General features: G+C 42.7%; 1 protein-coding gene across 2 annotated transcripts in view; it reads right to left on the minus strand.

Annotated features, from left to right (window-relative positions):
* The window catches only part of LOC131217686 (protein farnesyltransferase subunit beta), a 53,023-nt gene extending 48,444 nt beyond the window's left edge, over positions 1–4,579 (minus strand). For both annotated transcript variants that reach the window (XM_058212656.1, XM_058212655.1), the window contains exons 1-3: positions 4,323–4,579; positions 4,138–4,224; positions 3,132–3,237 (exon numbers count right to left, since the gene is read on the minus strand). In XM_058212656.1, the coding sequence (XP_058068639.1) occupies positions 3,132–3,237; positions 4,138–4,224; positions 4,323–4,552 (423 nt within the window). In that variant the 5' untranslated portion in view covers positions 4,553–4,579. The remainder of the gene's footprint in view (positions 1–3,131; positions 3,238–4,137; positions 4,225–4,322) is intronic.
* Between the last annotated feature and the right edge of the window lie 8,245 nt (positions 4,580–12,824).

The raw sequence follows: 12,824 nt of genomic DNA on the forward strand, positions 1-12,824 counted from the left end.
TTTTTTTAAAGAAGTTACTGAGCTTTATTAAGAAGGCGCCAAAGGATACGAAGACACAAAAACACCCCAAAGAGCTTAAAAACAAAGAAATACAAGAAGCCCCTATCACCCACAAAAAAACAGAGAAAATCAAGAAAACCCCAAACACCCGCAAAGCATTAACCCCACTCTTGGACAAAGCCCTAAGATCTCCCAACCACCCAATCGACATTGTGAGTGATATTACGTAAGCATCTTCCGTTTCTCTCCTCCCATATCACCCACAGACCAGCCAACAAAGACCTCCACCATGAACCTTTTAAGTTTTAACTCCTTATCGACGGAAACACCATGCCGAGCCATCAACATATCTCCTGGAGATCGTAGCATAACCCACTGGACCTTGAATCTAGACAGATAGTCGACCCACACTTTGAATGTATACGAACAAAGGATAAATAGATGGTTGATTGATTCAAAATCAGCCATGCAAAGCAAACACACATTAGGGAGACACATCCCTCGTTTTTTAAAGATTATCCACGATTAGGACTTTTCCTCTCCTTGCTAGCCAACAAAAAGCTGCAACTTTGAAAGGGGCTGAATATGACCAAACGAACTTTGGTATTCATGGCTTCCAGATTTCACACCATACTATCCTCTTCACCACTGGTCAGGGTGTATAAATGGATGAGATCGAGAAGCGAGGCCGACTCCCTTGATTCTTCATCCAAGAGAGAGAGTCAGCAAGGAGAAAGCCAACAACCAAAGAGCCACTATAGGAGGCACAAAGCGCCACAAGAATATTAGGATTTGATGATAAGCGGACTAGATTAAGATGCAATATTTTCAAACCTCTTCCTAAAAACGAATCTTCTCCCTATTCCCAAGATGAAAACCAACCCAAACTTGAAAGCATTCATGCCTAAGATACCTCTCCACATCGCAAAAGCTCTATACATGGAAGACTTCTTGGTGGCCCACCTCCCGGCCTCACAACCATATCTAGAGGCGATCATGGCTCTCCATAATGAATTCTCTTCCGTTCTAAACCTCCACAACCATTTTCCTGATAAGGCCATATTTATCACCTCAAGCTTCCTAATACCGACGCTACCCTCTTCATAAGAATTGCAAACTTCTTCCCATTTTAGAAAATGGAATTTTGAGCCGCCCTCTGCCCCTTGGCAAAGAAACCTGCATTGTAATCTATCCAGCTTAGCTAGCGCTGACTTAGGACACCGAAAAAGAGACGTGAAATACACTGGTAAATTTGAGAGGTTCCTGACATTTCCACCTTGATCATTTTCTTTCGAATCTTTCAATAGCTACATCCCATAGATGCTTCGCCGGTTCGCCAATACACAGCGGCAAACTAAGATTGGAAGAAAAGAAAGAACCCACCTCACAACCAAACACTAGGTGTTTTGCCGGTTTGCCAATACACAACATCAAACTAAGATAGAAAGAAGGGAAAGAACCCACCTCACAACCAAACACACCTGCAAGCCCTAAGACCTCCTCCCTAGACAAATGAATGCCCAACATGATGCTCTCGCAATGTTAACCTTCAAACCCGAGATAAACTCAAACTAGCGGATGATCACCCTCGAGTTACCCACCTTCTCTACATCGGCATCACAAAAAAGAAGCATATCATCTGCTTACTACAAATTAGAGATCAAATCATATAAAAAAATCACACTGAAACCCCAAAACGAAGTCGTTTTGCTGCCCCTTTTCCAACATTCTCCCAAAAGCTTCGACGACCACCACAAAGAGGAAAGGCATTTTGGTCATTTTATATATATTAAAATTTAAAAATATATATAATAAAAAAAAAAAAGCTTCACAGTTAGCTAAAATTAACGGAATGTGTGTATTAGTCTCGCCTTAAAAATGGGTGGGGACACCCTGTAGTTATCAAAAAAAAAAAAAATCAGTGTGGGTATTAGCAAATTAGGAGGAATAATGATGTATCTATTTGCAAAATCGATTTTTTTTTGTGGGTATTTGTAAATTCCCCATAGGAATATGCAAACCTCTCTCCGATACATTGTGTGTTTTCGTACTTGTATGATCTATAGAGAATTTGCAGAGGAGAGCTTCGATTCTTCCCAGCATGTCTCCTCTGCATGGAAGAAGCTGAGTCGATCGACCACATATTTATTCATTGCCACTTCATCCAGAATGTGTGGTCCCATCTCCTCAACATCTTTCACTTAGACTGGGTGATGCTATCCTCTATTGATCAATTATTTCAGATGTGGCACGTTGTTCTCCTAGCCAAATCCAGCCGAATTCTCTAGCGAATAATGCTTGCTAGTAATCGTTTGGAGCTTATGGTGGGAGCACAACACGATATGCTTCTGCAACAAGTGTCGGCCTTGGGAAGAAACTCTATTTTAAGTAAAGAAAGATGTTCTAGAATGGGCTACTAGTGCATGCCTAGCAGATATCAACGTGGCAAGAGCTGAATTGGGATTGTAATTTTGGCTCTTTTCTGGTTGTTATTTCAATCAGCTTTTAAATAAAATACATCACCCTTCAAAAATCAATGAATTATATAAACTCTTTCTTATATAATTGCATCTCTTTTGTTGGACAAAGAACAATACAAAGGAGACTTATTATGCATTCTTGTTCTGTAATGGTCTTGAGTTCTAAGTGTGTAATCATCTCTCTTTTAATATCTCTTCAAGTTTCATTGAAAAATTCCATCTTTGTCGCATTGTATCCTTGTGTTTCCCTCATACAGTGGTACATTCCCCAGTACATGTGATATTTTACATGCAATACCATCAATATGTTCCAGCGTCCTAAGTGTAGATACACTCATTAATACCAAAATACTGAACACACTGGATGCAATCACCTAATGAGCAAGAGATTGGGGCCTTGTTCTACCCATAGTGAATTCCTATCTAATGGTACATTATGATAATTTGTTGGCTCACTTGGGTCCCCGTATAAATTAAAACCACAAAAGGTCTAAAAGAATTGTAATGGATCATAGCTCTGGGCATAAGAATATCCTTGAGAGAATTACAATAGATTTTATCCCTTCCAAACTTGAAGTTTACCTAAGCCCAAGTAAACCTCCGAACATATTTCAAAACAAAATCAAACCTGACTCAGTTGAGAAATCAAACCTGACAACGATGGAGAAAGTCGGCAATATTGTTCTCAGCTTCGAAGTCTATGGACTCTCCCAATAAAGCAATCGAATGAAGTATCCAATAACAGATCCACGGGCGACTAGAACCAATAGACATGAGAAGCACAAAAACAAGATAAGCAACCATATCCTGTACCATTCTTTTCTTTTTCTTCTTCTTTTTTAATGGGGGAGGGGGGGGAGGTATTCATGATATGTTAATAAATTGTACTTGACATAATACAGCTAACAAGTAGCACATGTTAGAAAACAAGGATGAAAAGTAATTTAGCAAAATCAAACACTCTTAAGTTTGTATGATATTTGGATGCAAGAAACCATGAAACAACAGGATGATCCATGGCTTTATCTCTCAATATTGCAGAAGGCCATCAACTCCATTATTTGTTTTGAGATGGCTATCAACTGCATATTTTCTTCATGATTTAGAAGAAAAAAATGCAACGCTTTAAATGAGAGGTAGGTGAATACTGTGAAGTATGTAGAAAATACATAATCATTTCAGCATAAATATTTTTTTCTGGCCAGCTTTCCAACCTTCCCTCAATACCATGATGGAATCAGAAAACCGGCCCCAGATTTAGGTCGATGCATCCACCATGAGAATCATATTCCCTGGCCATAATAGCGACACTGGTAGGGTCTCTAGGAATAAGGAGTGACCTCAATTAATCAGACAAACCCGTGAAGATCAAGGATAGATTGATTCTGAGGAATCTCATACTCTAAGAAATAAATTATAAATTATAAAAAATAAAATCAATTATAAGTCATGAACCCAAATAAACCTCAAGAAAATGGATGTATTAAAATAAAATAATAATAATAATAATAAACAACTTGAAAAGAGCATCGAATGGAGAATACTAGCAAAAGAAGCAAGCATGCAGACTATGAAAATGGACCAAAGAAACGGAGCAGAAACAAGCAAAGAAAAACAGAAGACAAGATAGCATCTCAAGCTGAATATAAAGACTAACTTGGCATCCAACACATAATAGCTGGGGCTCAGACGCCCAAGGCCTTTGAATAGAAATTCAACGTGCTTATCACGCCAGAGATCCATCCTGTTAAGAAGAAAGATTTAATTATAGAAGCAGAGGAATAAATAATAATAATAATAATAATAAAAAGAGGGAAATGGGAAAAAAGGAAGGAGGATTACATAGAGGAACGGGAGTGGGAGGGAACATTGTTGAGGAGATTGAATATCTCAAACACCTTTTGCTCAACTCGTATTTGCTCTTGCTGGGTTATGCTCAGCCTATTCGTCGTCTCCATCCAAACCCGCTTTCTTCTTCTCCTTCTTACTTCCTTCTTCCCCCCTCGCAAAGCACACTCTCCTCTACTTTCCCCACCGTTTCTATTCTCTGTCCAGTGAGGCAAACCTCTCATTTGTCTTACACCTCAAAAGTAGAGATGTCAAACGGATCTGACGCACATTTCGTGCGAAAGCCTTTCCAGCGAGGAAGCGGATTGGCTGGTGTACCTCACACCAGCTATATAGCCGGTGTATTTATGTCAGTAAGTTCTTTGGATCTCGTCATGAGGTATGTGTTATATCGAAACCGTCCATCCATTTGACGATCTCGTCTTAAGTCTTGAGATGAAAAATAAGACAGATCTAACTAGCAAGTGGACCACACTACCAAAAGCAGTGGGAGATTGAAGGAATACCATTGAAACCTTTTTTGGGTTACAGAAGTTTTGGATAATATTAATTTTTTTTCCTCTTCATCCAGGTCTTTGTAACCCTATGAACAGATTGGATGGAAAATAAATGTTATGGTAGGTCCTATGATGTTTTTTAACAGTGAAAATCATTATCTCCGATTCTATTTGTGGTATGGTCCATCTGATATTTGGATATGATTTATTTTTTAGATAATGCTTTAAAATGATCTTTAAAAATAGATAAACAGTGTAGATATAATAAACACATAACTGTAGAGCCCATGTAATTTTGATCTCCTTTGAAGTGCGTTCGTACAACTCGAGCGTCCGTGCTCGTCTTCGCACGACACGTACCTACAGCAGCTATATAGCTGGTGTGTAGTACACTAGCCAATCCGCTTCCCTCCAGCAAAACCTAGGTGGGGACCACATTATGTTTATTATAAATTCATCCCACCCATCCGTTTCCTAATCTTATTTTAGAATATTTAATTAAGAATAAGCCAAATCCAATAGTAACGTGGTCCACACGAGAGAGAGTTGAGGAAAGATATGCGTACCGTTGAAACTTTCCTGCGCTCCACTGGAAAACCAGTCGGTCATCCTTACTGGGATTAATTGGAAACACAGAATAATTATCCTAATACAAAACACTTGTGATCATATGAATGTTTTAACTATCATTGTCCATCCTGTCCCTGTCTTGGATTCGGCTCATTTTTGGCCTCTTAAAACGTTCTCTCTCAGAATGAATCGACTGTGCAGATTTGGATTTCTCACAAGCATCAGGTAAGCCTACCCTGGGTATCACGCCCCAGCAAAGTAACTTCTTAATAGGCCACTATAATGTATGTGCCTTACACATTCATACTGCCCAGATCGTTTTAAAGCATGATTCAGAAAATAAAGCATATCAGAGTGTTAGGTAGAACATATTATATGAAAGAGTTGTAATTGAATTTCCTCCATTAGAAACTTCACGGGACACAAGGTCACAAAAACCTAGATGAAAAGACCACACAAATATCAGCTTAATCTGCAACATTTGTGATCCATGATAAGTTTTCAATAGCCTATTACCACTTTTTTGTATCATGGTCCATTTGATATTTAGATCTGCTTCATGTCTTAGGATGGTGCTCTAAAATAAGTTTTCAAGACATGAGGACAGCACAGGTATAAGTCACATATATCACGAAGGGCCTCACGGTAGGGATCACACCCACCTTCGTAGACGCGGGGATCTGCCACCGCGCCGAATTTGCAGTGTGCCATGCACCCCCTTACTATTGTGGTGTGTCTACGTCACTAAGTTTTTTGGGACCCATTGATATACGTGTAATATCCAAATTGTCAGTCCACTGGGCAAAATCACTTTTAAGGCTGGAGAAATTTATAACCGTACGACCCATTTATGGCCCATTTACCGGATGAAGCCCACCCTATTTTGCCTGACCAAAATATGCCCCAGCTGTACGGACACTTTGCTAAAGGTCGAAAATGCCCATGCTTTTACCTTTAAGCGGATCGGCTGGTGCTCGAAGACGAGCGCTGATGCTCCTCGAACTCCGAGTTGTACGAACGGTTCAAAAGATATCAACGTTACGTGGCCCGCAATAATGTGTTTATTATATCCGCAACGTTCATGCACAGTTGAATTGACCATGAAATGCATGAAAATGACCGTATAGTAAAGTGAATTTACTGTGTCATGCGTAGAAATGACCATAAAGTGAAGGGAATTGATCATGAAATGCATGAAAATTACCATAAATCTAAACGGAATTGCCGAAAATGACTATGAAATACATGTAGATGACCGTAAAGCGAGTTGACCATGAAATCTCACGCATGAAAATGAAAGTGAAGTGAAGGGAAATGACCGTGAAGTGCATGGAAATGACCGTGAATCTAAACGGAATCGTCGAAAATGACCGTGAAATGCATAGAAATGACCGTGAAGTGAAGGAAATTGACCGTGAAATGCATGGAAATGACCGTGAATCTAAACAGAATCGCCGGAATTGACCATGAAATGCATGGAGATGACCGTGGAGTGAAGCGAATTAACCGCGAAATGCTTGGAAATGACCGTGAAGTGAAGGGAATTGACTGTGAAGTGCATGGAAATGACCGTGAATCTAAATGGAAGCATCGGAATTGATCGTGAAATGCATGGAAATTACCGTGAAGTGAATCGAATTGACCATGAAATGCATGAAAATGACCGTGAAGTGAAGGAAATTGATCGTGAAGTGCATGGAAATGACCGTGAATCTAAACGGAATCGCCGGAAATGACCGTGAAATGCATGGAAATGACCGTGAAGTGAAGCGAATTGACCGCGAAATGTGTGAAAATGACCGTGAAGTGAAGGGAATTAACCGTGAAGTGCATCGAAATGACTGTGAATCTAAACGGAATCGCCAAAATTGACCGTGAAATGCATGGACATGACTGTGAAGTGAAGCGAATTGACCACAAAATGCGTGGAAATGACCGTGAAGTGAAGGGAATTAACCGTGAAGTGCATCGAAATGACCGTGAATCTAAACGAAATCGCTAGAAATGACCGTGAAATGCATGGAAACGACCATGATGTGAAGCAAAATGACCGTGAAATGCATGGAAATGGTCGTGAAGTGAAGGGAATTGACCGTGAATATAAACGGAATGCGTGAAAATGACCATGAAATGCATGGAAATGACAGTGGAGTCAAGCGAATTGACCGTGAAATGCATGGAAATGACCGTGAAGTCAATCATTTCTAAGCATTTCACGGTCAAGTCGCTTCACTTCACGGTCATTTTCATGCATTTCACGGTCATTTCCGGCGATTCCGTTTAGATTCGCGGTCATTTCCATGCACTTCACGGTCAATTCCCTTCACTTCACGGCCATTTCCATGCATTTCACAATCATTTCACTTCACATCACGGTTGTTTTCATGCATTTCACGGTCATTTCCAGCAATTTTGTTTAGATTCACGGTCATTTTGATGCACTTCACGGTCAATTCTCTTCACTTCACTATCATTTTCACGCATTTCGCTGTCAATTCACTTCACTTCACGGTCATTTTCATGCATTTCATGGTCAATTCCAGCGATTCCGTTTAGATTCACGGTCATTTTCATGCACTTCATGGTCAATTCCCTTCACTTCACGGCCATTTCCACGCATTTCATGGTCAATTCGCTTTACTTCACGGTCATTTCCAGTGATTCCGTTTAGATTCACGCTCATTTCGATGCATTTCACAGTCAATTCCATTCACTTCACGGTCATTTCCACACATTTCACGGTCAATTCACTTCACTTCATATAAGACTTGTACCCTAGTCTGTACCGTTGCGTAGGCTTCCGCGGTCCTTCCGGTCGAATTCCGGCAATTCTCGACTCGTATCCGATGTTTACGCGCGATCCTAAGCCGAGTCTTGCATACCGAAGTCGGCTCGAACTGAAACTTGTACCTTAGCGACCGCGCCGTCGTCGCGGTTCCAACGCCGCGACTTGCGCACCAAACCGATACCCAGGGTAGAAGATGTAGGCCCACGTTCAATTCGAAGAAAACGCTGGGCGTACGAATTTCGAGTGAATCTCTACAACATGTCCCATCAATCAATCAATTAATCTCATCAATCAAGTACACATCACACATCAAGTCAAGTACAAGCAACCCATACCCTATCCCTACCTCTCTCTTACACAAGCTACCCAAAGTCAATCCTCACATCACTTCATCCATCACTCAACCCATCACTTCATCACCTCTTATCATTCCCATCACCACACTCTCTTTCTCATTTCTCAAATCTCCTAAGCAACACACTCTCACACGTCCAAGCTTCTCCCTCTCAATGCCAAGTGTGGCTCACTTTCCCCACTCTCTCATCTCTCATCTCAACCGTTAATCCATCATCTACCATCATCAAAAGAGAAAGCAATGAGCTAAGGAGGCTAAGGGAGCAAGAAGGAGGCCTAGAGGTGGGTGATCCTTGAGTTTCTACCGTTGATTTCATGATTTGAGGGCCCACTTGTTGGTGGGACCCATTTCAATGTATGTGATGTATCAATGGAGGGCCCATAGTGGCGGGGTCCCTCCTCTCTCTCTCTCTCTCTCTCTCTCTCTCTCTGAATGGTGATGATGATGAAGGGGTGAGAGTGGCCCACCATGAATTATATTTTTCATGTGGGACTCATCGGATGAATGTGTTGGATATCCAGCCCATTAGCGGCCCGGATGGAAGGAAAACCGGGAAGACCGCGGAAGTCTAAGGAATGGTACGGTCTATGATACGGGGCTTACAAAATGCTTGTGTTATGTCCATGACCGTCCAGCGTCTCTGGACGCTGGACGTGATGAGAGTCTGGTGGCTCTCATGGAGAGCGTGTATTGACATGGTTGTGTCCTAACACAAAAAAAAAAAAAAAAAAAAGAAGAAGAAAAGGGGAGCTTTTGGGAGTAGGCCATTCAAGCAGGCCTCACCTTGATGTATATGCTTAATCCAAGCCACCCATCCTTTTCCTCTGATCATTTTAGGCGTTGAGCCAAATTTTGAGGCCAATCTGATCATCGGGCGGACCATAGTATAGCGAATTGTGTTTCTACCATTGAAATACCGCCAGATATTTGGGTATGCCAAAACCTGTCCAATATTGGACTCGTTGGGATTGTATCGAGCCATAGGGACCAATGGCTGGTTTGGATTCGTCCGAGGTGGGCCCCACCTACCAAAAACCACCGAATTTTAGTTTTAAAAAAAAAAGGAGGTAAAACAGCAGCAGCATTGCTGTCAGAAGACGCAGGCAGCGCCTGCGGTTGCATGGGCGGGCGGACGGACGGGCTGGCCCTCACGGCCCCAGCTGTGGGCCCCATCGTGATGCGTTTCGAACATCAACACCGTGCATTTAAGGTGTCCCCTTTAAATTATGGGATATCGCAAAAATCAGTCGTATACGGAACTCAAGTGGGCCACACCATCTAAAATCATGTGAAGACATGCCTAAAACATATAAAATCACTTGGTGGGGCCTACCAGAAATTTGAATGCAGCTGAAACCTGGTCTGAACCCTCAGCCAAGTGGGATGCACATAATGGGTGGGTTGGATTTGGTGAACCACATCATGGTGGGCTCCCTGTCCACGTTACCCAATCAACGGAATGGGTGGAAAAAAAAATAATATCACGGTGGGCTCCCTGACCGTGTGACCCTATCAACAGGTTGTATGGCAAATAAACGTTACGGTGGGCCCCAGTCCCACCGAGGTCCACGTGGCCTTATCGACTGGTTGGGTGGAAAACAAACGTTATGGTAGGCCACTGGTCCACGTGACCATATGAGCAGTTTGGATGTCATATAAACAGTACAATGTTTCCTAAGTCTGAGTGACCTTATGAACAGTTTAGATGTCAAATAAACATTACCGTGGGCCCCCAGGTCTGAGTGGCCTTATCAATGGGCTGGATGGAAAATAAACATTATGGTGGGCCCCACATGAGACCCACTAATGCATGTATTGTAATCCACACTTTCCATTAGTGTGGGCCCCACCATAAGGTATGTACTTCATCTATGCCGACCATCCTTTCCATCCCTATGGGATCCACCATGATGCATGTGTTTCATCTAAACCGTCCAACCATTTTAGAGATAAATTTAAGGCAGGTAATGGAATAAAAATAAAATAAAATAAGATGGATCTAGGATCAGATGGGCCACATTATAGAAAACAGTGGGCTTGAACGCCCACCATGAAACCTTAGGAATTCTAATGGTGGGATTCCTTATCACCACTTGTATTTGGGTGTGGCCCATTTGGTATACCCGTGGCCCATTGTTGAGGCCACCTTGATTTGCATAAGGCCCATTGTTGAGGCCCATCTTGATGTATTGGTGGCCCTAGTTGAGGCCCACCTTATATATATATATAGACACACACACACACACACCATTGTGATGTATGCAAGGCCCATGGATTATGGCCCATTGCAATGTACGTAAGGCCCGTTGGTGTGGCCCATTGATACGGCCCACTTGATGAATGTAAGGCCCATATGATACGGCCCAATTGATGTACTTAAGGCCCAATGGGGCGCAATTAGGTCCATTGCAATGCGTGATTCCTCTGTGGTGTATATAATGATGTTTATAACGGGTAGTGCCTTGGGAACAATGATGGTTAGAGGCCCACATTGTAAGGATGATGTCGGTTAAATGTCTGCATTGTCACTCTCCCTAGGGCCCATTAATAGGCCCATACTTGCAGTGTGTAGGCCGTCTAGGCACATCTTCGTTTTGATCAGAGCCCATCACCACATAACATGTATAGCATAGATCCATGATTGATGATCATACACATCATACGTATGCCTGATATGAGAAGTGACTGATTATAGCATATGCCTTCGAGCAGATCGTTTATGGGCTCCCTGATAGGCGGAGTCGCCCCACATGAGTGCTCGGTACGTGCAGGATTGTTACATGTTTGGTAGGGTGATTCGATTCATGCACTTGCATTTGTGTGATCATGATTATTGTATGCCCTAGCAACATCAGTGCCATAGCCTCCACAGACACATTGCGGGTGGCTAGGTTGGATACCGAAAATATTTAATTCTAGCATACGGGCGCCATAGATGTCCTTGGGTGAAAATTTCTAAACCCGATGGTACCAGATGATGACTCCAACGTCGAGACCGAGTGGATATATGAGCGCACGAGGGCCAAATACCAGGAGGCCGCGTCTCCCACTGTATAGTGGTCGGTTGGAAAGGGGTGTGACCTTACTCGCCCGAGGGTAGAGGCAATACTAGGCTGAGTTTGACCAGCTCGTGAATGGGTCCGCTATTGACATGATGGATAGGTATTGGCAGACTATTAATCAGGCGGATAGTGAGTTTTCTTACGCTCACTTGGACTGTGCGGCTAGGAGAGCGGCAGTGCCACTTGGAGTGTACTAAACCCCGGTGATTATCCAGAATGAGAATTGTACTGATACATATGAGGATTGACATGCTTGAGTTGCATCCTGTATCATATGGCCGAGTTATGGCCGATAGCATTTATATCTTGCACCGCATAGCCTTGGTACGACTGATTGCATTCATGTACTCATCACCATGATTCCGCATTACTCTGACCTTGCATTCTGAGCACGCTTATATTGCGCACACACTTACACCACCCTCTAAGCTTTCTATAAGCTTATGCACGATTGATGCGTGCAGGTGACGCTAGGACTCAGCCGTAGCCTTATCACAGAAGGAGCGTGCAGTCGAGCTTTTGGAGTTTCTGTTATTTTTATTATATTGTATTTCTCTTTCATACGCCTTGTACTTAAAAGTTTTTTATCATAGTGGATTTTGTGATGGTGTTCTTGTGGTTATTGTTCGTGAGTTATGCTTTTGGTTATGCTCATTACGAATTAAATTGATATTAGAAATCCTCATTGTAGGATCCCAGGATCGGAACCTAGTAAATGGGTGCCAGGAGCCGAGAATGGAGTTCTACGGAGGCTGTCGGCGCCGGATTCGGCGATCGGGAATTTTGTGAGCCCGGTTTTCGAGTTCGGGGCGTGACAGAAGTTGGTATCGGAGCATAACTTGAGAATAACCAAGAACAACATCACATGTTTTCTATGAGTTTAAGATGATTAAGTTCTGAGTGCGAAACCTCCCGATTGAATTCCCTAATGTGCGATTCTCAAGTTTGATTGGTGTCCTTATTCTTCCTATAGGACATGCCGCGTAGGCAAGTGACCCGATCGACTCCCGCTCCACCACCTGAGGCTCCAGCTTTACCACCTGCGCCTCTTGTTCCACCACCAGAGATCCCTGCTCCCCTGCCTGAGGATGACGTTCCTCCACCTGATGTCGGTGTGGATCCGACCGTGCCTGTGAGTGCCTCGCAGTTATAACAGATGTTGTAGGCTGTGACTGCTGTGCTTCAGGGGTAGGGCAGCTCCCAGTTGTTTCTCCAGCCCAGGCC

Source organism: Magnolia sinica, chromosome 10 (genome assembly GCF_029962835.1).
Source record: "Magnolia sinica isolate HGM2019 chromosome 10, MsV1, whole genome shotgun sequence".
Classification (NCBI taxonomy): Eukaryota; Viridiplantae; Streptophyta; class Magnoliopsida; order Magnoliales; family Magnoliaceae; genus Magnolia; species Magnolia sinica.